The sequence below is a fragment of the Schistocerca gregaria genome, chromosome 7 (assembly GCF_023897955.1).
Source record: "Schistocerca gregaria isolate iqSchGreg1 chromosome 7, iqSchGreg1.2, whole genome shotgun sequence".
NCBI classification, from domain to species: Eukaryota; Metazoa; Arthropoda; class Insecta; order Orthoptera; family Acrididae; genus Schistocerca; species Schistocerca gregaria.
In genome coordinates, this window is record NC_064926.1 from 319,364,254 (window position 1) to 319,389,074 (window position 24,821).

Consider the following 24,821-nt stretch of genomic DNA (forward strand, 5'->3'; position numbering starts at 1 on the left):
ATGGTAAGTAGCAATCTGTCTTTTCTTATATTGCTGATATTCCTTCTTGGAGTTTCCAAGAGAATATGGCTTAGAAAGGCTGATACGAGCCGAAGCTTTCACTCAAATGTGTGCTTTCAAGCTGGAAATATATCCTGACCTGTGCATTTCTTTCTGTGCTGGGAATTTGTAATATAATTCACACACTTTCACCAACTTACCTTGTCACGATGAGTAGCTTCTCAGCAGAAAAAATAGGAAGTCGAAAATTTGTGTCTTGCTTTGTCAGAGCAGTAGATATTAGTTGCTAAAAAGAAAGTGGAAATTGTCTGAACTCATTCTACAGAATTTGTCCAATTTGTGTTCATGTTGAGAGAGCTCATGAGAAACCACAGGCACACTATGTTTGATATTAACTGCATTGTACAGGAGCACCAGTAATTTCTTTTCTTTTTCAGTTGCTTGGGCTTTATATATTGATAAGCCACAATATCGTCCTCTTAAGAAGAGCTCATGATTGCGACTGGGACAGAATTGTTATTCATGCTATCTTGTTTGTCATAATGAAGACTACATCGCGTATCCTACCGCACATCATATCAACCAAGTGTGAATGCAAGTATTGCATCATACGATCTTTATTGCAAAGAATGTTATCACACATCATATCATCTCAATGTAAACTGTGCCAAATTGTTTCTTATTGTTTATCTATCAAAGGGTAACACAATAATTGATGAATATTGTACAGTTTTTGGGCCAACTGCATGAAAAATACATCACAAGATACCCGGATTGAAAAAAGAAAGGATCAAATCCTGTAGCATGGTATGCCTGCTAATAAAGATGCTTCAGCAATGGACACACTGAGGGATCAGAAGTACAAATTTCGGACATTAGTCTTATTCATCATATTTGGCAGTTTCAGACTTTTAGATATTTCCACGTACAAAACACTCTTTGAATCCAATAGAAATTGTGTCATCTGAAGTTAAGTATTGTGCAGATCATATATAATCACTAGAGACCGGATTATATGCATTTGCATTTTGCATATTCATTTGCGTATTTGTCTCCTTTTCACCGGTTATTTCATATTTTAACTAAAAACTAGTCACGATGCATATTTTTGCTCTATATTTACAATATTTTAAAAACTTAGACAGCTGTCTCTAGCCTGATTTAATTTTGATGTCTCAAAGATTGACCGTGACCTAGAACTGCGTGCAATCACAACCCAAGAGGCTACTGCTGAGCGAAATCATTACAGAAGAGGAGCAGGAACAGGCACAGGCAGACAGAGTCAATGCTCTTGCACCCGTGCCCCCGGATAATCCCGTCTGCTGTCATACCGTATACTTTGACAACAATGAAATTGAACTACACAAGCTTTTAGTCACATGTCCATTGTTTCAGTTCAGCTTTCTATTTACTTGTACACAGTTGAATATGTTTATGACGTGTAATGTGCAACATGTTGTGCATAATGCTGCCTGAAAAAAGAAACATCGTTTTGTGGATAGCTGACCATCCTGGAACATTTACACATGATGGAATTGTTTTATATTGTCGAGTTTGTGAGAAAAATGTTTCGTGCAACAAATAGACCAGCGCATTAAGACAACTCATCATATCCCAAGAATGCAGAAGAAAGCACCACGGCAACAACTTATGTCAACAGCAAGTTGCAGTAGCAGGGATTTGCCCAAAGATAACCAAAAAATTCGGTTTAACATGGATCTATGTGAAACATTCATTGCAAGCAATATTTCACTTCTCAAACTTATAAAACCTATCCTCAAAGGTTTCCTGCGCAAATATTGCTTAAATCAAAATATACCAGATGAATCAACATTGCGTAAAAATTACATATCGACAATTTACGTAAATGTTCTGGAAGAAATACACAATGAACTCAAGGACAGCATTATCTAGATTTAACTCAAGGACAGCATTATCTGGATTTCAGTTGATGAAACTACAGACACTGTGGCTGTTACATTGCAAATTTAATTGTTGATGCTTTAAAAGAAGAGCCTCCTTCCTATTTAGCGATCTGCAAAGAACTTGGAAAAGTAAATCATTCTATGTTCGCCAGATTTGTGAATAAGGGTGTTTTTGTTTATTTCAGATTCTGCTCCCTATATGATCAAGGCAGGAAAAGCCCTCCGAGTATTTTATCCCAATTTGATTCATGTGACCTTCTTGCTCAAGAAGTATGTTTCACATTTGTGAATTTAAACAAACTGATTTCATCCACAAATAAAGTGTTTCTAAAGGCTCGTGCTCGCATCAAGAACTACAAAGAAAAACTACCAAATGTGTTTTTATCTCCTGAACCAGTGGTAACTTGTTGGGGTACGTAGGTAGAAGCTGTGTTGTTTTACAATGAACATTTTGAGGCCATTATAAGGGTAGTAAACGACTTCGATAGTGCAAAGGCTTTGGCAGTTTGCCAGTGCAAGGAAGCTTTTAATGATTCTGGTATTAAAATGCTGGAAACTTGAGGTTTGGCATTGAATGAATCTATTCAGTTAATGAATAACATTATTCTAGTGAACTCCTCATTGCCAAAGGTATATCCAAGAAAACATTGAAAACATTTTAAACAACAACAACAATCCAGGCTTTGAATTCTTGTGCAATATTGATAGTTTTACTAATGGGATAGGTGAACTTTTATCAGAAACAATAAGTGCCAACATAGCACCCAAATTCAAATACTGCTCAGCTACCTCAGTTGTTGTACAATGGTCCTTTTTTGCTTATAAAAATGTTTTGAGTGATCAAAGTAGCATTAATTAAAAGTTAATGCTGTTCAAAAAAATTCATGATTGTAGGTTGTTTTTTCAAATAAAATATTATGGAGTTTTTGAGTGTGGCCCTCTGCATGCAATATATCTCAAAGTTGGTCCTGTACATATCGGTGGTTTTGCAGCAACTCACTGTCGCATCTGCTTGTTACTGACAATAATAGCAAAAAAGGAACAATTCTTGCAACATGGTATGCGTTCCCATTTTCTAAATTTTTAGAAAATAATCCCAGAAAGGCCACCTTCCTAACATCTACCAGAAAGTATTCAGAAAAAATGATACCAGTGTTCTAAATGTACCAATTTTTTCCTTGGACAGCCCTCTTCCTCGTAACTGATATGCACAAGTTAGACTTTGAGATATAATGCATGCAGTAACCACCATGTTCTTCAATTATTTGATCTTGCATATTTTAAGCTTTTTATGATGTGTATAATCTTGTTTTTAATAATCACAATTCAGGGATGGAATTTACTTCCTGGAAAAACATAGACCTACCAGGAGACTGTGATAAAAAATGTGAGGACTTTATGGATATCAGTTTCACTGATAATATAGTGTAACTGAAAAGGTAAAAAATATATTCACCAAGCAGCAGCAGGAGAAAAAACATATAAAGGTATTTAAATTTGCAAGCTTTCGGAGCCAGTGGCTCATCCTGGGAGAAGGGATTAAGGGGAAGGAAGATGGACAAAGAAACAGGACTGATGAGGTTTTGGGATTTGGGAGAGTTTGGAAAAGTTGCCCAGAACCACAGGTGACTTACCAGATGGGATGAGAGGGAAAGACTGATCACCCCTGCCTCTAGCTTTCCACTCCTATTAACTACACTATGTTTTGTCATTAATCTCTCTCTTGCTATGAATCTTATCCCATATTGTATCACCTCAATACGAACCACACCAAATTGTTTCTTATTGTTTATCTTGCAAAGGGTAACACAATGACTGGTGAATCTTGTACAGTTTTCAAATTTTGTCTGATGCAATCCCCAACAATCAGTGTTTCCTTCCCATCACATCCGGTGAGTCCCCATGACCCAGGGTTCTAGGTGACTTTCCCAAACTTTTCCCTTTTCCTAAATCTAACCAGCCCCTTTTATTCATTCCTCTTCCTTCCACTCCAACCCTTCTGGCACAAGGAATCACTAGCTCAAAAAGTTTGCAAATTTCCTTAATCTTTATATGTGTGTGTTCTCCTGCCGCCCGCTCGGTGAGTGGTTTCCAAACAAAGAACGTTAAGCCATATCTAGGATTAAGACCTGGTAGTTGATATTTCCATTTGGGCAACTGTCGAACGTATTGATCAGAAAGATTTACTAATAAATTTCTCTCTAGCTCTGTTCATCCCTCGAATTACTTTCCTTGTTTCCCCCTAAATGAAGACTCAGTTAAATGGATTATGATTTGAAACAAGTTATAAGCTGCTGAATGTGAGAATCACTACATACACCTATGTTTCAGAAAAGACTTGGGGGGAGAGGGAGAGAGAGAGAGAGAGAGAGAGAGAGAGAGAGAGAGAGAGAGAGAGAGTGCGTGTGTGTGTGTGTGTGCGCGCGCACAACTTCTTCCGCATGATCAATGTTTTTGGTTCCATGATTTATAAAAGACAGTGTACCAGCTAGGTAAAATATAGTTGTAATGCAGAATTCAAAACACTACATACCACTTTTTGTTTTATTTAAGCATTGTATTACTCTCATGATTATCTCCTTTCATTTGATTCACTGAATTATGATTTAATCCAAAGCTTGTGACACTGAAATATTTGATATTTCCTCATTCACATCCAGTATTAGACTGTTTATCAATTACACTTGGATATACAAATATTTAAACCCATAATAATTGGTTAGAACAAGTTTTATGAAAAAATTCATCATTTATTTTTTAAACAATCAGTTAGATCTACAGCAGCACAAGGCTATTGCTGCATCTGAAATACTGCACTTACTGATACAGTAACAAGTGCTCTTGAACATCTCCAGCTTACTGGCTGAACAGATGTATTTCATAGAAAAATACAATAATTTATTTATATTTTTCTGTCTTTATTCCTCATCTCCTCATCACTTTGCTGGGTGGTGGCATCAAATCCTGATCATTGACACCAAATCGATGATGTTCAATGAAGTCCAGAAGCTTTTCACTTGTAACTGGATCACGTATACTATTGCACACAGCTGAAACAACAATTTGTTTTAATCGCTGCGTAAATTATCATACAGATTTTGTTCTTAACAGTAAACTTAACTAAAAAACTGAGATACAAAAATATCTACTTTTATTAATATATAGTTTCAATTAATTTTTGAGACCAAAGAATTTATAAGGAGATCCATAAATGATAAAATACATGCGTGTAATGAATGACCTAATCTTGCAGCATAAGAATTCTCTCTCTGAATAAACTGCTTACGTAACAGTTCAGTATAAGAGTCCAATTTGTTTTTTGTGAAATACAAATAATGGATGTACTAAATGAAATCACTCACATTATGTAGCTGAAGTGTCATACACACTAATTAATGTTAAACACATAATATGGGAACATGTAGAGTGTATAACAAAAGAATCATCAAAAAGAGAATTAAGAATGCAATTAAATGGCATGCAGTGACATAATGAAGACAGCAAGTTTGGATGGAAAAATGTGTATTCGAGTTAGGATAAAATAGAAGTCATAAAAATGGAGACAAGTTTTTGTCTTCTACAGTGAGATCTGAGAAGATTAGTTTCTTGTTTGTTTCAGTTTCAATGATGAAATGTATTTCACGTTGCCTGTGTTGATATTTGTGTAAACAGCTGTGGTCAGATAACATAAGACAAGAAATGTCAATTCTGCAAATAGAGAAAACTAGCGAAGTCTTCAACAAGAGATCTAATTAGCCCACAATACAGAATCAGGAAAGTTTCAGATATGCAGCTACACACAAGGCCAGGTCATAATCAAACAATTGCAGCAAAAATGATTACAAATCAGACTCGGTATACAAGCTGAACTGTAACAAACACTCATCAGACACAGCACACACACAATGTGCTCTATGACTTTAATTATTATACAACAGCCCATAAAACATGGCACACACTGTCATTTAACAACAAAGTTACCCATGGAGTGAGAAACATCCTGACAAAGATGAACAAACCTGACAATGATTCACAATTGCTAAATATGTATAGGAATTGGATATAAGTCCTATCTCCTTCTGTTCTCCTGCCCATACCCCTCTCCTCTTCCCTCTGTCCATCTTCTGCTTCACGTTAATCTCTTGGCCCACAGTCTCTCTAGCCATCTCCTGCTCCCTCATCTCTCTGTCCACGTCCTCCTTCCCCTTCTTTAAATCCACTTTCTTCCCCCTTCGCTGTCCCTCTCCTGCTCCCCCCTTTCTCTGATCTTATTTACTGTTATTGAAAATGTAACCTTGATTGGGAAAGGAAGTCAAAATGAATGGGTAAATCGGTTGGAACCATTAGCACATGAGGTATGAGAGAGACCTCTCCAGCTGCTAGATCCATGAGGGTAGTAGCTTAAATGACAGTTTTTTACATGGTTTTAATCTACAAACAAGTGGGATTATAAAGTTAGCCGAAAAATGACTCAAAAGGAAAACAAAACTGCATATTTTCAAAGCACAGCTTAGGGTGTTCTTTCTCACAGATGGTTTAACAGAAAGTGTTTACTTTATAAGATGTCTATGCATCAAGTGGTTTAGACTGTGCACAGTCAGTCCGTCAGTGTGTCAGCCAAGAAGGTATTCATTTAACCGAATGTTTCCTTGAATTTGTGTGAATTGAAACAACACAATTTCAGTAAGAGCACGAATTTATTGAAATGAAATAAATTGGAATTCATTGTTTTGACAATAATTTGTTTGTCTCTTTAATGTGGCCATCACAATGCTTAGTGATGAACAATATTTCTTTGTCTTTACTTCCGGAGAGAAAATGAACAGTGCAGGTCGTACAATGACCCTTGGGCACGTCACACACAACTGCCCATGGGAAAAACATGCCAATTTAAGATTTATTCCATACAATGGTTCAATGACCCTTGGGCACATCACATACAACTGCCCATGGGAAAAACATGCCAATTTAAGATTTATTCCACACACACTGCCAATGATTAGCCTTGCGACTTATCAATCATTATTGCGAATGCAAGGCAAACTAGAAATTGGACATGCTTAAACTGAAACAGCAAGTCAGTTGAAATCAGTGGTATTCTTGAAATCAGAACAACAACTTCATTTTCGAACTTTCCTATCGTTATCATTGCTTCAATCACATTGTTTACCAGATTCTTAAGGAGTCTTGTTCCATTACTTAGTTTCGGTTGGTTGAGATTGTGTAGCACGTTTTTCACTGAGCCGACCCACAGCTGCAAACTGTTCCGTGGGATTCCTGGCAAATCCAATGTATTTAGGAATTTGATTGGCTAACTGATGACTTCATCTGGATCAGTAATAGAATCGATCGAATTAAATGACTGCAATTAGCCAGAGATCTGACTTTGAATTTTTATGTTCACATTGTCTATGTTCTTATTTTTTGCTACCAAAATGGCTTGTTCGTGGACCAAACAAGGTTTCTGTAATTTGCAAAAATATTCGGGAACACTTCTGTGATCAGTTCTTTTTCGATGTTGTGAACTGATAAAAAATATGTGGGAATGAAATGAGACCACTGGAAGCAGGCAATTGAATCCCTGATCACCAAGATAACTGGATAGAAAGTGATCTCCATGTCCTAAAGCACACCAACGCCCAGTATCAGTTGTTAACAGAACAAAAAAGTAATTACACACAGAAAAAGCTCATCAATGACAAAACAAACTGTCACCAGTGGCATTATAATGCAAAGTGCAGTATGGTAACCTGGAAACTGTGCTGTCAAACACAGCTAAAAATCTATGAATGAGTGTGACAAAAATGTAAGTGTATGACACAAAAAAATGCAACAAAATATATCAGGAAACCTGAAAACCATACTACTGAGCTCTTAGCAAATTCAATTTGTCAAAGTTGACATATGATAAGGTTTTCTTGGCTCAACATACATTTTTATGGAGTTACAATTTACATATAATTTTATCTGAGCTTATTTGTAGCATGGATGGGTTGCCGTATTTACACACATCAAAAAAGTTTTGCATCACCCCGGTTCCCAAACCTCCTGAAGATAGAAGTTGACTGTGGATATCACATCACAGACCCTTTTACTGTTCAGGGATGTCACTAAACCTGCCCAAAGATGTAAACAACCATGCATGAGCAGCACCTATTAGATACAGGGGGTCTGCCAGCTGATCAGTCATTCCACCAAGAAGGAGGTACACGGCTCACGTTGTCTGTAGTTCAACCATGCCAAGACGGTCAATACTGCAGTTCGATCTTGTCTGTATTGTTACTTCATACCAGGAAGGGCTCTCAACAAGGGAAGTGTCCAGGTGTCTCAGAGTGAACCAGCAATGTTGTTTGGACATGGAGGAGATACAGAGAGGCAGGAACTGTCGATGACGTGCCTCGCTCTGGCTGCCTTAGGGCTACTACTGCAGTAGATGGCTGCTGCCTACGGATTATGGCTCACAGGAATCCTGACAGCAATGCCACCATTTTGAATAATGCTTTTCGTGCAGCCACAGGACATCGTGTTATGACTCAAACTGTGCGCAAGATAAGCAACTTCACTCCCGACATCCATGGCAAGGTCCATCTTTGCAATCACGACACCATGCAGCGCAGTAGAGAGGGGCCCAAAAACATGCTGAGTGGACTGTTCAGGATTGGCATCACGTTCTCTTCACCAATGAGTGTCACATATGCCTTCAACCAGACAATCGTCGGAGATGTGCTTGGAGGCAACCCAGTCGGGCTGAACGCCTTAGACTCACTGTCCAGCGAGTGCACCAAGGTGGAGGTTCCCTGCTGTTTTGGGGTGGCATTATGTGGGGCCGACATATGCCACTGGTGGTCATGGATGGTGCAGTAATGGCTGTACGATACGTGAATGCCATCCTCAGACTGATAGTGCAATCATATTGGCAGCATATTGGCGAAGCATTCGTCTTCATGGACGACAATTCACACCCCCACCGTGCACATCTTGTGAATGACTTCCTTCAGAATAATGACATCACTCGACTAGAGTGGCCAGCATATTCTCCAGACATGAAACCATCGAACATGCCTGGGATATGACTTTTCATGCTTTCCCAACGGATCTGCTGCAAATACTCTTCTTGGGTTTGCCGCCGGATTGTATTGTGTAACTCGCACAATATTTAGTCGATGCAACTGCTCGACATCATCAGGTGGTGGTAGCTGCTGTTATCACTGCTGCAAGGTGCTACTGATGATAATCGCATGGCGGCGACGGACTTTATCATGCCGGGAGCAGGCAATACGCATGCGCGGGAAGACGCTCGTAGTTGGAGGAAAGCGGCGCTCCTGGTGCCCCCTGCTGGGAGCCGGCAGCACAGTCATTGCCCACAGCGCACGCGCGGATGGCCTTTCTGCGGCTCCCAGCAGGGGGCACCAAGAGCGCCGCTTTCCTCCAACTACGAGCGTCTTCCCACGCACGCGTATTGCCTGCTCCCGGCACGATAAATTCCGGCGCCGCTGTGCGATCATCATCATCAGCACCTTGCAGCAGTGATAACAGCAGCTACCACCACCTGATGATGTCGAGCAGTTGCATCGACGAAATATTGTGCGAGTTACACAATACAATCCGACGGCAAACCCGAGAAGAGTATTTGCATGCCTGGGATAGATTGAAAAGGGCTGTTTACGGACGACGTGACCCACCAACCATTCTGAGGGGTCTACGCTGAATCACCGTTGAGGAGTGGGACAATCTGGACCAACAATGCCTTGATGAACTTGTGGATAGTACGCCACGACGAATACAGGCATGCGTCAATGCAAGAGGATGTGTTACTGGGTATTAGAGGTACCAGAGTGTACAGCAATCTGGGCCACCACCTCTGAAGGTCTCACTGTATGGTGGTACAACATGCAATGTGTGGTTTCCATGAGCAATAAAAATGGTGGAAATGATGTTTATGTTGATCTCTATTACAATTTTCTGTACAGGTTCTGGAACTCTCGGAATTGAGGTGATGCAAAACGTTTTTTGATGTGTGTATTATAGATCTGTGCTGGGATGGGGGGAAAGCATAAATGGTAGCAATAACCAAATATCCACATATTCCATCACACAATTTTTACTACTATATTTTAAGAGGAAATAAATCAATGTCCTCATGGAGGATGCCATAATGATGGAAAATATGTTTATATAAAGAGAAGCATATAACTGTTAATCACATTAAAGAACACAGTATCACAAGTATAACTGCCTCACCAAAATATGTCAAAAATGTAATTTGATACCAATCTAATCAGCTCAAGTTCAGAATACAGATTCTATGCATTAGAGAGGCATATGCATCAAGTTGTAAAATTTTGTTGGGTACATTGTGATCTGATCTTTGATTGTATCGATGAGATTCAAGGATTGGTAAGTTCTATTATCTGCATGACAAGTAGTAATGTATTATAAAAAAGACTAATTATTTGCAGATCTGAGTAACTACTTTCTTCAAAAGATAGCAATGTAAATTAGTAAATATTAAGCTACAAAAAGGAGATGCAACTATGAGGAGGCAGCAGATTGTACTTTTTTCCTTAAAAACAGCAGCTTTTTTTAAAATTTACTTGATTAAATTTAGGCAGCATAAGGTGCGAATAGCCTCCTGCCTTCCACCCACCAAACCCGGATTATGCCAAGATGGACTACTTTCCTGTCTCAATGATACAGATAGCCAAATTGCCAGGGCAATCTAATGGAGGGGTATCTGTGGAAAGGCAACATAACATATTGTTCCTTAATAAGGGTACTCGTCTTTTAAGTAGTTGCAGGTGCAACAGTTTGTATGACTGACTTTCTGGCCATATAATGTTAGCAACATGGTAAACGTTCTACCTTTGTCCCTCTCATTTTGGGGTCTGAGTTACCTGCTCTTCCTTTTGAATTTCCCCTGACCTGTCCTCCTCTTGACTCCGAGGAAGGAACTAACATCCCCTAAATCTATGATAGTGTCATGACTTCTATGTGTCTCTCTTGGCATCACTACATACTTCAGCTCCTGAAAGTAAATAATCATCAGCAGTTCTGTTTCATACTTTACTAGTTTTCTTGGCTGAAATTTGCTTTTTTATACAGTTACATAATGGTAAGGCAGAGATTTTTAATTGCAAAACATTTCCGGCGGCAGATGTCGACTCTGGCAATAATTTATTCATTATGGACAGCAAATTAAAACTGAGGAAACTGCAGCAAGGTAGGAAACTATGCTGCAGTTGTGCTGGTGGCAGTGTGCAGACATATGGCCAGGTCAGGATGGCATGCTGCTAGGTGCAGCATCAGGAGAGCAGTGTTGAAGGGTAAAAATGGGAGAGGAGAGAAGTAGAGGGAGGTAAAGGATATGTATCTGGGAGACTTCCCACTTGCACTACTCAGAAAAGTTGGTGGTGATGGTGGAAAAAATACAGATGACATGATCTGTGAAGCAGTCACTGGTGTCAACCACATTGTGTTGCATGGCATGTTTGGCAATTCGGTGGTCCAAATGTCTCCCGAACACAGTCTGACCTAGAATGTTCAAGCGAACAGACAGCTTGTCAATGATCATGCCGACATAGGATGCTGCACAAGGGTGGTTGTTAAAGTGATAAACTAGACAGTTGCTTTTGAAGGTGGCCCTGCCTTTGATAGTGTAGGAAATGCCTGTGACAGGATTGTAGTAGGTGGAAGAGAGAGTATGTACGTGACAAGCTTTCCAAGTAGTTTCTTTGCAGGTATATGTGCAACAAGACAAGAGGTTGGAAGTGGGGTGGGACATGGATAGAAAAGGATATTTGTGGAGGTTGGGAGGGCTGTGGCATACCAATGTGGGAAGGATGGGGAGAATATTCCTCATTTCATGGCATAATGAATGGTAGTCGAAACCCCAAGAGGGAGAACATTTCTGGACAAAATGGGCTCAGCAATTCCAGTCTATGAAGGCATATTTAGAGAGAGAGGACTGCTCATCACTGCAGATGCGACAACCATGGGTGGCTCGGCTATATGGAAGGGAATTTCGGTATGGAATGGGCAGTAGTTGTAAAAATGGTGGTAATGTTGGTAGTTGGTAGGCTTGATGTGGACAGAGGTATTGATGGAACCACTCGTAAGGTGGAAGCCAACATTGAGAAAGGTGGATTGTTGGGCTGAAGGGGGGCCAGGCGAATCTAAGGGGGGAGGTGGTGTCGAAGTTTTTTAGGAATGTGGAAGTGTGTCCTCACCCTCAGATACCCTACAGTCCACTTTTTAAATGTGTCTGACATCTAATACCTTGTTCATGTAGTGCATAGCGATCTACCCTAACTCGAATTGTTATTGTTATTCCACTCTGCATTATTATTCCAAAATTCCCTTTGTTTCAGATACTGAATTGAATTGAATTTACAGAATAAAAACGCAGCAAATAAAGGAAGCAAAAGGAAACATAGAAATCTCAAAAATTAGACTGACAAAAAGTTGAAAATGTCGAAGCAGGTAGGGCTCTAGAAGAAACACAAAGCTGTAGAAACATGCAATACTATGGGAAAATACATAAAATAAGGGAAAAGCAACCACTCACCAACAAAGGATTGACAAGTGGAGCACAGTAACATATAACCGACAACAAGATTCATACCAGCTTTCAGAGCACTCGCTCTTTTACCATCAATACATCTTTTACCATTCATCCACACAACCACACAGACTCCCAAACAAGTCACTCTGCTATAGGGGTGTGATTGCCTTTGCCTTGTTTTATGTATTGCTCCCTCCAGAAATTTCCATTATTGTAGTTTTATGGGAAATACATATGGCATCTACATGAAAATTAAAAAGAAGCAGCTGTATAAACATCAAAAGCTCTGATGACAAGCCAGTGCTAAGCAAAGAAGGGAAGGCAGAAAGAAAAGCAAAAGGGTTATATGAGGAGAAACAGTTTTGTGGATAACATTGTAGATCAGGAAGAGCAAGTAGACAAAAATTAGATGGGATATATCTTACAAGAAGAGTTTGATAGGGCACTGAAGACTAAAGTTGAAAGAAGACACCTGTAGTGGACGCCATTCCATCAAAGTTACTGAGAGCCTTAAGGCGGCCAGCCATGATAAACCTGTTCTACCTGGTATGAAAGATATATGACAAGTGAAATATCTTCACACTTTAGAAAACTGTAATAATCCCAATTTCAAAGAAGGGAGGTGCTGACAGATGTGAATACTACCAAGCCATCAGTTTACTAATAAGTCATAGTTACAAAATATTGACATGAATTGTTTAGAGGAAATCAGTTTGACTTCTGGAGAAATGCACAAAAATACAAAACAATACTGTGCCCATAACTTACCTTAAAAGACAGGTTAAATAAAGGCAAGTCTACATTTGTAGCATTCGTAGACCAAAGAAAAGCTTTTGACAATGTTCATTGGGATATACACATTGAAATTCTGAAAGAGGCAGTGATAAAACACATGGAGCCAGATGCCATGCACATGTACAGCTATAGGAGTTGATGGACATGAAATGGTAGCATTAGTTAAGGGACTGAGACAGGCTTACAGTCTAGCCCGAATGTTATTTGATCTGTAAACTGAGCAAGTTGTGACAGAAAGCAAATAGAAATTTTGATACGCAATTAAAGTTCAGGAAGAAATAAAAACGTTGAAGTTTGACAATTGCATTGTAATTCTGTCAAGGATTGAAAAGGACTTAGAAAGCAGTTGATTTGTATAGTTATAAAACACGTGTAATGAAAACACCTCAGCTGAGGGAATCAGATGTTAAAACTAGTAGATGGGTTTGATTATTGGGCAGCAAGATAACTGACTATGGCCAAGGTAGAGAGGATATAAAATTGTGGCTGGCAACAGCAAGAAAATCATTTCCGAGGAAGAGAAACTTGTCAGCACTGAATATAAATTTAAACCTTAGCACGTCTTTTTTCTAAGGTATTTGCCTGAAGTGTAACTTATTACAGAAGTGAAAATTGAACAATAAAAAGTTTACACAACAAAAGAAAAGAAGGTGCAAAACTTCCTGGCAGATTAAAACTGTGTCCGGGCCGAGACTCGAACTCAGGACCTTTGCCTTTCGCGGGCAACTGCTCTACCAACTGAGCTACCCAAGCACGACTCATGGCCTGTCCTCACAGCTTTACTTCCGCCAGTACCTCGTCTCCTACCTTCTCATTCTGAAAAGAAGCTTTTGAAATATGGTGTTATAATATATATTAATTAATTAATTAATTAATTAGTACTGGCTGTAGAACTGATATCCCGACATTCATAAGCAACACAAAATTTACGAATGAACCTTCATTAATGCCAACTGGAAAGATATTTCAATTGAGCTGTGTGAGATGTGAAACTAGTCAATATTATTTTCAGAGGTAAGTCTTACAACAGATAACAGTTGTCTATATCATTGCCGGCCAGGGTGGCCAAGCGGTTCTAGGCGTTACAGTCTGGAACCTCGTGACCGCTATGGTCGCAGGTTCGAATCCTGCATGGATGTGTGTGATGTCCTTATGTTTGTTAGGTTTAAGTAGTTCAAAGTTCTAGGGGACTGATGACCTCAGATGTTAAGTCCCATAGTGCTCAGAGCCATTTGAACCATGTTTTGGTATATTGTCCTAGAATCCTACACAATACGCTAAACAAACGTCTCAAAAATGAGATCGACAGGAAGTGCAAAATGGCTAAGCAGGGATGGCTAGAGGCCCTATGTAATTCTGTCAGAGACAGCAAAGGACTTGGAATAGCAGTTGAATGGAATGGACAGGGTCTTGAAAGGAGGATATAAGATGAACATCAACAAAAGCAAAACGAGGATAACGGAATGTAGTCAAATTAAGTCGGGTGATGCTGAGGGAATTACATTAGGAAATGACACACTTAAAGTAGTAAAGCAGTTTTGCTATTTGGGGAGCAAAATAACTGATAATGGTCAAAGTAGAGAGGATATAAAATGTAGACTGGCAATGACAAGGAAAGCGTTTCTGAAGAAGAGAACTTCGTTAACATCAAGTATAGATTTAAGGGTCAGGAAGTCATTTCTGAAAGTATTTGTATGGAGTGTAGCCATGTATGGAAGTGAAACATGGACGATAAATAGTTTGGGCAAGAACAGAATAGAAGCTTTCGAAATGAGGCGCTGCAGAAGAATGCTGAAGATTAGATGGGTAGATCACATAACTAATGAGGAAGTATTGAATAGGATTGGGGAGAAGAGAAGTTTGTGGCACAACTTAACCGGAAGAAGGGATCGGTTTGTAGGACATGTTCTGAGGCATCAAGGGATCACCAATTTAGTATTGGGGGGCAACGTGGAGGGTAAAAATCGTAGAGGGAGACCAAGAGATGAATTCACTAAGCAGATTCAGAAGGATGTAGGTTGCAATAGGTACTGGGAGATGAAGAAGCTTGAACAGGATAGAGTAGCACGGAGAGCTGTATCAAACCAGTCTCAGGACTGAAGACCACCACAACCACAACCACAACAACAACAACAACAACAACACTACATAATGTGAGTGTACAGGAAAGCCATCTGTTTCAACAGCTCTATAGATGGTGCACACTACTTGTGGAATTACTGAAATTGCAGGGCACCTCAAATTCCATTTTTCAACTAAACCTTGTTATAACTGATATAGGCTAGCCGAAATACCAAAACACCATAACAAATGGAGATGATTATAATCATGCAACACTAGCACTATTACTGTTGTGAGATTATTATTTTACTGGCAAAAACAATCATAATGGTAAAGATAAAACCAATTCAGTACCATATTTTCAAAAACTCATTACTTCTTTAGACTGAATGAACTTACCTTTGGCTGTGTCAAAACTGTTGGGGAATGACTTATCAGTCCTTTCTCTCATGAAGACCCACTGGTTATCTTGAAATCGGCATTCAATTATTTTGTTATCAAATTCCTTTAGAGTTTTGTTGATCTTAATTGGTGCAAATGGCCGATCAAGACCACTTACGAAAAGTTGACCAACTTTTCGAGGTAGTATTCTGAAAAAGGTAACAAATTTACAAAAGTATATTTGGGCCTACACTTTCTTTACAATTTGATCCTTAGCAGTCACTTTCTAGCATCCTGAGAAAGTGGCCGTCTGTGTGTGTGTGTGTGTGTGTGTGTGTGTGTGTGTGTGTTTCTACTGCAAAAGAAGGACTTTGTTCAGAAGCTTTATTGATTTAGCAGTCTTTTCCTTTGTGCCTGTCTGTGATCAATGCCTACTCTATACGGTGAGTAGCGATCTATTGTTCCCTAATTGTTTTTCACCCTTCTACTAACTTATATGTGAACTTAAACTTTTGTGCTGAACCATTAAAACTTTGTATTCTTAATGTGAAAATTGAAAAACCAATTGCATTATTAAATTGGGAAGTAAATAATTTTAACATTAATGGAATTTTCTGCTGTTGCTTGGCAGAAAATGGTAATGATATTAAATAACTATAGATAACTGAATGTACATATACAGTTCACTGTTGTAAACTTTAAAACCTCCACCACAGATCATCAGTTACAATCTTTTGTTATATCTTTCTCTGGTTTCTAAGGAAAACATATAAAATATTTGTTTGTCTAATGTACAACTAATTTTCTCAAGCAGTTGGCTGCAAAAGTTGCTTAAAGGTCTAAAACACATTCAGAGCAAGCTGACAAGCAGTCAAAAACAAGTGACCAAAAAGTTCAAGTTTCATTTTTGGAGTGTGTACTCTGCAAAATACTGTACAGTGAACAGTAGTGTGTACTGTGTGACTTTCCCTCTTTCCATTTATGTACGGAATGGGGAAAAAATGACTACCTATATCCTCTGAACTCACTATAATTTCTCTCATCATATTCTCATAGCTCGTAACAGACATACTTTTCCTTTAGTAATGGTTCCCTAAATCTGCCCAACAGGGTTTTACAAGAACAGCAGACTCTCTTTCTAAGCATCCCACTTAAATTACCTTAGCACCTATGTTACACTTTTACATGAGCTGGAATAAACTGTTAATGTGCCAGCAGTGTGTTTCTGCTGTCTCACCTATTTGATAAGGACTCAAAATGCTGGAGAGCAATCATATCTAATATATGGTTTCCTTTACAGATATACAACACTCACTCAGAATTCTTCTAACAAAGAGTATTCCACTCACTTTCATGACTACTTATTTCATGTGTTTACCATAATTCAAACTGCTCTATAGCATTATTCCTTGATAAGTAAGGATTTGACAGTTTCAACATGTTTACCACTGATCCTTATAATTCAACCCTATCAGGTTCCTTCTCTTTTTCATGGGCACCACCGTACGTTTATCCAGTTGTAAAGGGAACTGCCTATAGTATCACTGCACACCAACCCTGTTTCTTCATTTTAAAGAGAGCTTCCTTTAGAAGCACTGTATATTGACCCTGATAGCAGATCAGAGAAAATCTACTGCAAAGCAGAAGTAGCACATCAGCACTGTAGAAATGCTGGGGACATGTAGCAATCTTTCACTTGGTATTATTCTACAAAGCCTACCATCAAGTGCCATACAGGAAACAGTAAATTGCCACATTTCCCTAAGGACTTGATTAGGATCATTACTTTGGCTCATGTATCAATGGCTTTAGGTTTCTGGTTTGTTACTCAGTTTTCAGTTCAGAACAAATATTGCTTTGTGAATATATCCTTTTGAGAATTAAGTGCAGAGTTATTACAACTTCACTGGATCAGCAAATAGATTCTATAAACAATGTTACATCAACAGTAGGGTACTGGAGGCAACACACAAGTTGGCAACAATAGACTTATTCAATGGTGCCCCAAGTGTTTCACAGACATAAATCCACAATTTATGGATCTCTGGAAAAAGTAGCTCCAGCAGCAGTTGTAGGCAACCCTATCAAAACTGACTTCCTTTCCTAGTTTAAAAGAAAATGAAGAACCAAGGGCAAATTATTTTTGTTACATTTCAAATCAAGCAGCAACAGTGGCTTTGTTCTTTTCCTGCCAAGAAAATTATATGAACCAGCACAGGAATTATCCCCGGCAGTAGATTCTAGTAGCTTGTAATTTCAGTAATCTTATTTGCCGGCCAAGCACTACAGCCAGCAAACTAATATAGTAGCCAGGAGACTGAAATTTAATCATTATGGCAAGTAATATGGTCAATTGCATGCATAATACCTACAAATCTATATGGTCAAACCTGACAATTCATTTTCACATGTAAAAAGTGGAATGTACCCTTTGCTGAACTGCTCGATCTGGACATATTTTTTTCTTTGCACTTCAATAGAGAAACACATTCAAAAGCACTCAGTTCAACTGATCTTTATCTCAACAAAGTGCTCCAATTAGCTACCTCATTTGAAGCTGGTTCATCCACACAACAGGTTTTGAGGACAATGTGTTTAATAACAGACATTATGATCAACAGGTGAGAAAACTATATTTTCATACTCATAGAGTACATTTCATGAAGACCTCCCATGAGAGGTGGTACGTTAAGACAAAGACTGGCTCCTGGTTATCTCACTGTCAACTTCAGAACATTTTTGAATAAGAACTGTAGTGTCACTGTTGGGTTCCAACCCGAGTAGCAGTTTATACGGGTCACATTTCTCCCACATCGTCAATAAGTTATGACCTGAGTGTTATGAGAAATATATACGCCATCACTCCAACACCGACACACAGAATAAATGGACCAAATACCTGGGTATGATGTGTCAATATCACAGCAAGCAGCACTTCTGCATATTATTTCTACTGTGACCAGTAGCCAGCCAACATGACTCTGGCCAAACTGATGATTTCATTAATCATCATAACTGGCAAGGAGGGTTCCAGGTGGACAATGCAAGCACTGTGTTCCCTATTGATCTGCATTGCTCCCAAAAGTCACCTCACTGAAATTCCAGCTGCAAATCTTGTTTAATCTCTAGTCCTAAAAGTGGCAAGGCGTATATGTTGTGAAAGGAGTGATCTGTAACACCATGTAAGTGATTTTTAAAAAGTCTTGCTAGTTTGGAATGGCATTTTATACTAGCATATGTGCTACTATGCTATTGGGCAAAATGAATTGTCACAGACAAATTGCCTACAATGGCAATACTCAGTACCTTGTTGCTGAGAAGCCAACAGAAAGTTCTGAACTGTATAAGTTTTTCAGGAAGATAGAACTTTGCATCATCTTTGAGGTGCAGATTTCGAACAGTAGTATTTCTCCTTTTTCTTCTTCTTCTTTTGCTTCTTCTTACTCTGATATTGTGGCTTACAACTGTTCCCTCATCCCTAAGGCGAGTTGGTGACTTAATTAAAACTGCTTGACATAATGATACACTGTGGAGGAAACTTACATCTACTCCACAGTATATCATTACGTCAAGTGATTTTAATTAAGTCACCAACTCGCCCTGCAGATGGCTGTACATTTATCAGTCAAAATATTGCAAGAATAAATATTGCTGTCCTGGATTCATATCTGAAAACTATGGAATAAGGCTCTAAATTATTCGTTTCACCATTTTGGTAACTTGGATTCCCCTCCCAACATCAGTGGCTTTCAACTCCAGAGAGAGGACTCTCTCTACAAAACACGCTTTTCTTGTGCTTTCAACTTGGCTTCAACTTTTAACCTTGTTTCTTTGCCTTTGATTTTTAAAATCCCTGCTATGGATTTCCTTCTTCATCACTACTGTATGGTTATTTTCTCACTCTGCCCGCCCACTTATCTTTTTGCAAATCAAATTTGTTTTCTTTTTCATCAGGTAGTGTTACCTTCTGTTCTTTCTCATACTGTATCTTTTTCTGGCATCCTTTATCTTTTATACCCATCTGCAGCCTTTCATTTTAGCCATTCATTTGACTTTGTTTTATCTTCAATATCCCAATTATGAACTACTCATTATCGGCAGGATATTGCAAGTTGATGTTGTCATTCGTTTATTTCTATATCAGAATCTCATATTTCACCTCTCCTGATCCTCTCCTGCAGTAGACACAAATCTCATCCCATCTTTTCTGTTCAAACAAAGTCTCAGTTTTTTAAATAACTAGACATTAAAGATACTGCGTGTTTCTTTTAGAATGTCTGTTCAGTAGAAGCAGACTGGCTGTCATGATGACGATTTGTTTCTGCAGCACATAGGCACAGTTCCTCTCTTTGCTATTGTATTTCTTGACTTATAATGGGATTCATGATGTACGAGAATTTAAATGAGCTTATGCTTCTTGAAAAAAATTCCTAAACTTATTTTGTGATTACTTTAAGACAAAAGAAAAATGAAGGTTTATGACACTAAAAAGTAATACTTACCCTGCACCACTTTCTGTTAATATCTTCAACTTGAAGTCAACAGAATTATGACTCAGTGGCTTCCACTTTAAAACTTCCATGCATCGTCCAGCAACATATGGCTAGAGAGGGAAAAAGCAAATGAAATAAATAGATCACCTGAAGATACCCAAACACAAAGTCAATAAAACTATACAAAGTACCAGTGTTTCACAACAGAAGTAAGGATAATGAGAAGTGTTGACAATATACGAGAAAAGGTACCAACACAGCTGTAACTTGAGAATGTCTTTATTCTATCATACAACTAGTTTAGACAACACATTACCACTATTCTCAGGCCCCATCACTGCTGCCAAAACTAGTCATGTTATAGAATAAAGACATTCTCAAGATAAAGCTGTGGTGGTAGTTTTCCTCATATATATCATCAGCTGAAGTCCCCTGTCCATGCAATAAGATGGGCATCCAGAAACTGTTAAGAATGTTTCCAAAATAGTAGCAACAAGAAAATCAAAACACGAATTAAACTAAGTAAATGAACCCAAAGCATCCAACCAGTTGCAACAAAAGGTGGTTTTATTCAACCTTTGACCGTAATTTCAATGGGTGTAAACCCATCATCTTCAGAAATACACATAACCTAAAGACAATGTAACAGCACTATCTACAAATATGGAAACACACTTGTCGAAATTATGCATAGGTTATTGGCAACCGCAGGGAGATTTTATGTACAGTATACGTTTGAAACTTCCACAAATTGTCTGCAAGCAAGATGCAGCTGGTCATTTAGTAAATTTCTATCCCTGAGCTCTAGATGTTTAAAGATCTCTAGTTCTTCCCAAAAATACGTCTCTTGCCCTTTCATTTCTCTGTTCAAAATAATTGTGTCTTCCAGATTTTTTGGGATATGCTTAGCAATCCCTCAGTAAGGGTTCGGCAAATGCAGAATTATGAACATTCACTCCTTTCTTCCCCAATAAATGATTTTTATATCTTATCTTCACAGCTCTGCCTGTTTGATTGATGTAATATCACGGGCAATCATTACACTTCAATTTATAGATGTCTGAACTTAGGGTGTATAGGCAGACAAGGAAAAAAATTTCTGGATGTCCCAGTTAAAAATACATTTTCTCCTGGGTGAAAGTACACTTTTATTGTGTTAAGTGACAGTATCCTTTTCCTCAGAACTGTAAAACTTATCAATCCTTTGAATGGTTATGGTTTTATACACCAGTGTAGAATTTCCTGGCACTTTAGAAAATGAAACTCAGGGGAAAAGAAAATCACGTTTTGGAAAGATCTTTGATGTGCAGCAACATGTACGCTTCATATTTTTGTATTACGAAAGTATAAATTCAAATTCCACCAAACATTGCATCTTATTTTTTGAAGTACTGAAATCAAGATGGAGATATGGTTTTGTAAGCCAGTTATAGCTCATGTCACGTGATCTTGCCAGCTGATGACAGTAATAGCTACATCACTGTTATGTAGAGCAAACACACAAATAGGAAAAGTTTATGGTTTAAATTAATATATATAGTGTTGCTACAAGAAAAGCAAAGCTTTCATTTAAAATGTTGGTCTCGAAGGTTAATAATTGCAAGAGAATCTAGGCTTTCATATATAAAGTTGATCTTTTTTGCGTGTGTCACACTTTAAGATACATCACACAACTGTGCCAGTAAAATTTTTAATAGCGACATAATCTGATCTTCTGTGCTCGAAATTTTTCTAAATGGTCATCCTCAAAGAGTTGTTTCTAAATGAGAGTCAAATGCTCTGTGATTTAAGAAATTCATCATGCATTCTAGAACATAGTTCATCTTGTGTAAAAGGAAATTTACTTTGAAAGTAACGCTTTTCAAACAACCATTCAAAATATTTTCCCATGACCTGTTAGAAATAGGTTCATTTCAGCAGTTGCCATAGAGCACCAGATAACAGGCATTACCACGCCTGTGCAGCTACAATGACGCAGGAAGCCTATATTTTTGTATGCGTAAAACATTAAACGATCTTACATTATGTCCTAAAAGAAACAAGACATCAGAGGATACTCCAAGAGCATCAGAATTTCGTGAACCATAAGAAAATGCATAATTCGGCTTAAAGTGCACAGTTGTATGTCCAGATTCGGACGTACATTTTCTTGGGTTGCCAGTACTGTATTATCTCATGTTTGTTTCTATAATATGGCATAATTCCATACATTCTAGAAAACATGCACTTTTGTAATGCAGTAAACAATTGAAATTAGCCAATAGTGTGGAATGAAACACTTCTTTTCAAATAAATTGGAAAACATTAATAAAAGCCAAATTTCTTTAGCAAACTGATAAACTAGCTTCATTGTTCTGCAAGGCAGTTAATTCTTGACTGTCAGAAAGATGGAAATAAAATAAAATCTGAAACTAATAACATATTTTGGCCTTCCGTAATTATGTGAATGTATTTTAATTCACTTGATAGTTCCCGGCCACAGAAATCCGTTTTATATATATATATATATAATAGAGGGAAACATTCCATGTGGGAAAAATATATCTAAAAACAAAGATAAAAAATGTCTGCTTGTGTATGTGTATGTGCGGATGGATATGGGTGTGTGTGCGAGTGTATACCTGTCCTTTTTCCCCCCAAGGTAAGTCTTTCCACTCCCGGGATTGGAATGACTCCTTACCCTCTCCCTTAAATCCCACATCCTTTCGTCTTTCCATCTCCTTCCCTCTTTCCTGATGAAGCAACCGTTGGTTGCGAAAATGGATTTTGTGTGGATGTTTGTGTTCGTTTGTGTGTCTATCGACCTGCCAGCGCTTTCGTTTGGTAAGTCACTGTATTTTGCTAAGTGGAATTCAAACACGTAATATTTTGTAATGAATGCCATCAAACTGTATTCGGGACAGAGGAAACTAAAATGTCTTCTGGTGCCTCTCCTGCTCCCAGTCAGCCAGTTTGACATCCAACCCCTCTTCTTTTTTTTTTTCCCTCGCAATTAATATTGGATGGGATTATCTGTAACCAGGAGAACAAGAACTCTTGAGAAGATTTGCACTCTTTATTGCCTATTAGCTAATAACCTGCTTTTTTGCATGACGTAAAATTAAATGTAGGGTACATAAAACCAGTGAAGATAAGAGACAAGCAAGACAGTACATATCTCTTCAATTCTTACGTCCTAGCATTTTTTCTCTCTAATCCTGCTACAGCTTTACATGGCATGCTTTCATCAAAGTTCCTCAAATGTTACGCTACATGAGAAAGGAAATGTCGTTGTCTAATACTGAAAAAGCTTTTAATACAAATAGTACCCAAGACTGGCATGGTTTCTCGATCTCATTACGTGTATTTTGTCAGCGTCTGCTAGATAAAATGAAATAGGCCTGTCTAATATTGCAGCAACTTTAACATGACAGAATATAACTCACAAAGTACCAATATTAAAAGCCTATTGGGCCTACTACGAGCAAAAAGCTTTATGTTAGGAAATAGTTTAACATTTAATTCATATGCTCCAGCTTCTCAAGCACAAGATCGAAAAGTAGTAGTATCAAACTTTTATATAAATATGGAATCATCATATTCTTCGGAATTGTCATATTCTTCCATAATTTGTGTGATGTTTCTGCTTCTTCTTCCTCATTCTAACAAACAAGCTTGTCATCACCAATTCTGTAACTATTACAGTCAGTGTCAAAACTTATTTGCCAGTTAACTTTCTTAACCCTGCCACAATCAACGGTTTAGTTATCCCACATTTATTCTCTGGTTAGGCATTACTACATGTTCATACAACACGTTTTCCACACTACTCCCAGAACAGAACTTAAGTGGCTGCTATTGGGGACCGTACATGGCCCTTACTAGTGATGTAGCCAAAAATTTTCTGCCAGAATTTCATTTTCCTGTATACACCAAGAAGATAAGACGTAATCTTTCTTACCTGTTATTCCTGTTAGTTGTTTATTTCCACTTTGGTAGTCTGAATCTATGGATTTCACTAGTAATTATAACAATGCTGATCATTCGCAAACCCAGTGAAGGACATAAACAGTGTCTGGCACTCAACCATTCGACTTTATTCTGCTCATTCGCATAGCCCCGTCTCCTCCTGTCTGCAGGAAAGTTTATTCCTAGATTTGACTGGGATTCTCCTGGCAAAGGCATTATGCACGCATTCAAAAATCTACTTATGATTCATTCAGAAATAAACTTGGAACATGATCAAATATGTTCAAAAAACCAACAGGGATGCATTTGAAAATCATATAAATAATCGATAGACCAACATGCGCTGGATACTATGTGAAACCAGGTTTTTTTTCCTTCAAGCATATAAATTTCCACCCTGGGTAGACACCCCAGTTTGCTCCTCGTGAATCTGGCACCTTGTGCATGGCAGTATTATTTTTCTGGGTAGCGTCCTGCTGCTTCCGGTTACTGCTTATACAGCTACCAGCAACACTTCCGTAGCCAAAAACAGGAGAATGTACTACACATGCACAACTCAACTGATAATGCGCGTGAGTCCGCTCGCAACTGCTTAAATGAATGTAATGTAAACACAAGACTTAAGAGGTAGACAGACCATGGCACAATCAGCACAAA

General features: G+C 38.3%; 1 protein-coding gene and 1 non-coding gene across 2 annotated transcripts in view; both read right to left on the reverse strand.

Moving 5' to 3' along the window:
* Window positions 1-4,654: 4,654 nt before the first annotated feature.
* Window positions 4,655-24,821, reverse strand: part of LOC126281319 (mRNA-capping enzyme) — a 90,820-nt gene continuing 70,653 nt past the window's right edge. The window contains exons 11-13 of the mRNA XM_049980167.1: window positions 20,226-20,326; window positions 15,742-15,932; window positions 4,655-4,975 (exon numbers count right to left, since the gene is read on the reverse strand). Coding sequence (XP_049836124.1) covers window positions 4,851-4,975; window positions 15,742-15,932; window positions 20,226-20,326 — 417 coding nt within the window. The 3' untranslated portion in view covers window positions 4,655-4,850. The remainder of the gene's footprint in view (window positions 4,976-15,741; window positions 15,933-20,225; window positions 20,327-24,821) is intronic.
* Window positions 13,961-14,034, reverse strand: Trnas-cga (transfer RNA serine (anticodon CGA)). The gene has a single exon. It is a non-coding gene; the product is annotated as a tRNA-Ser (tRNA).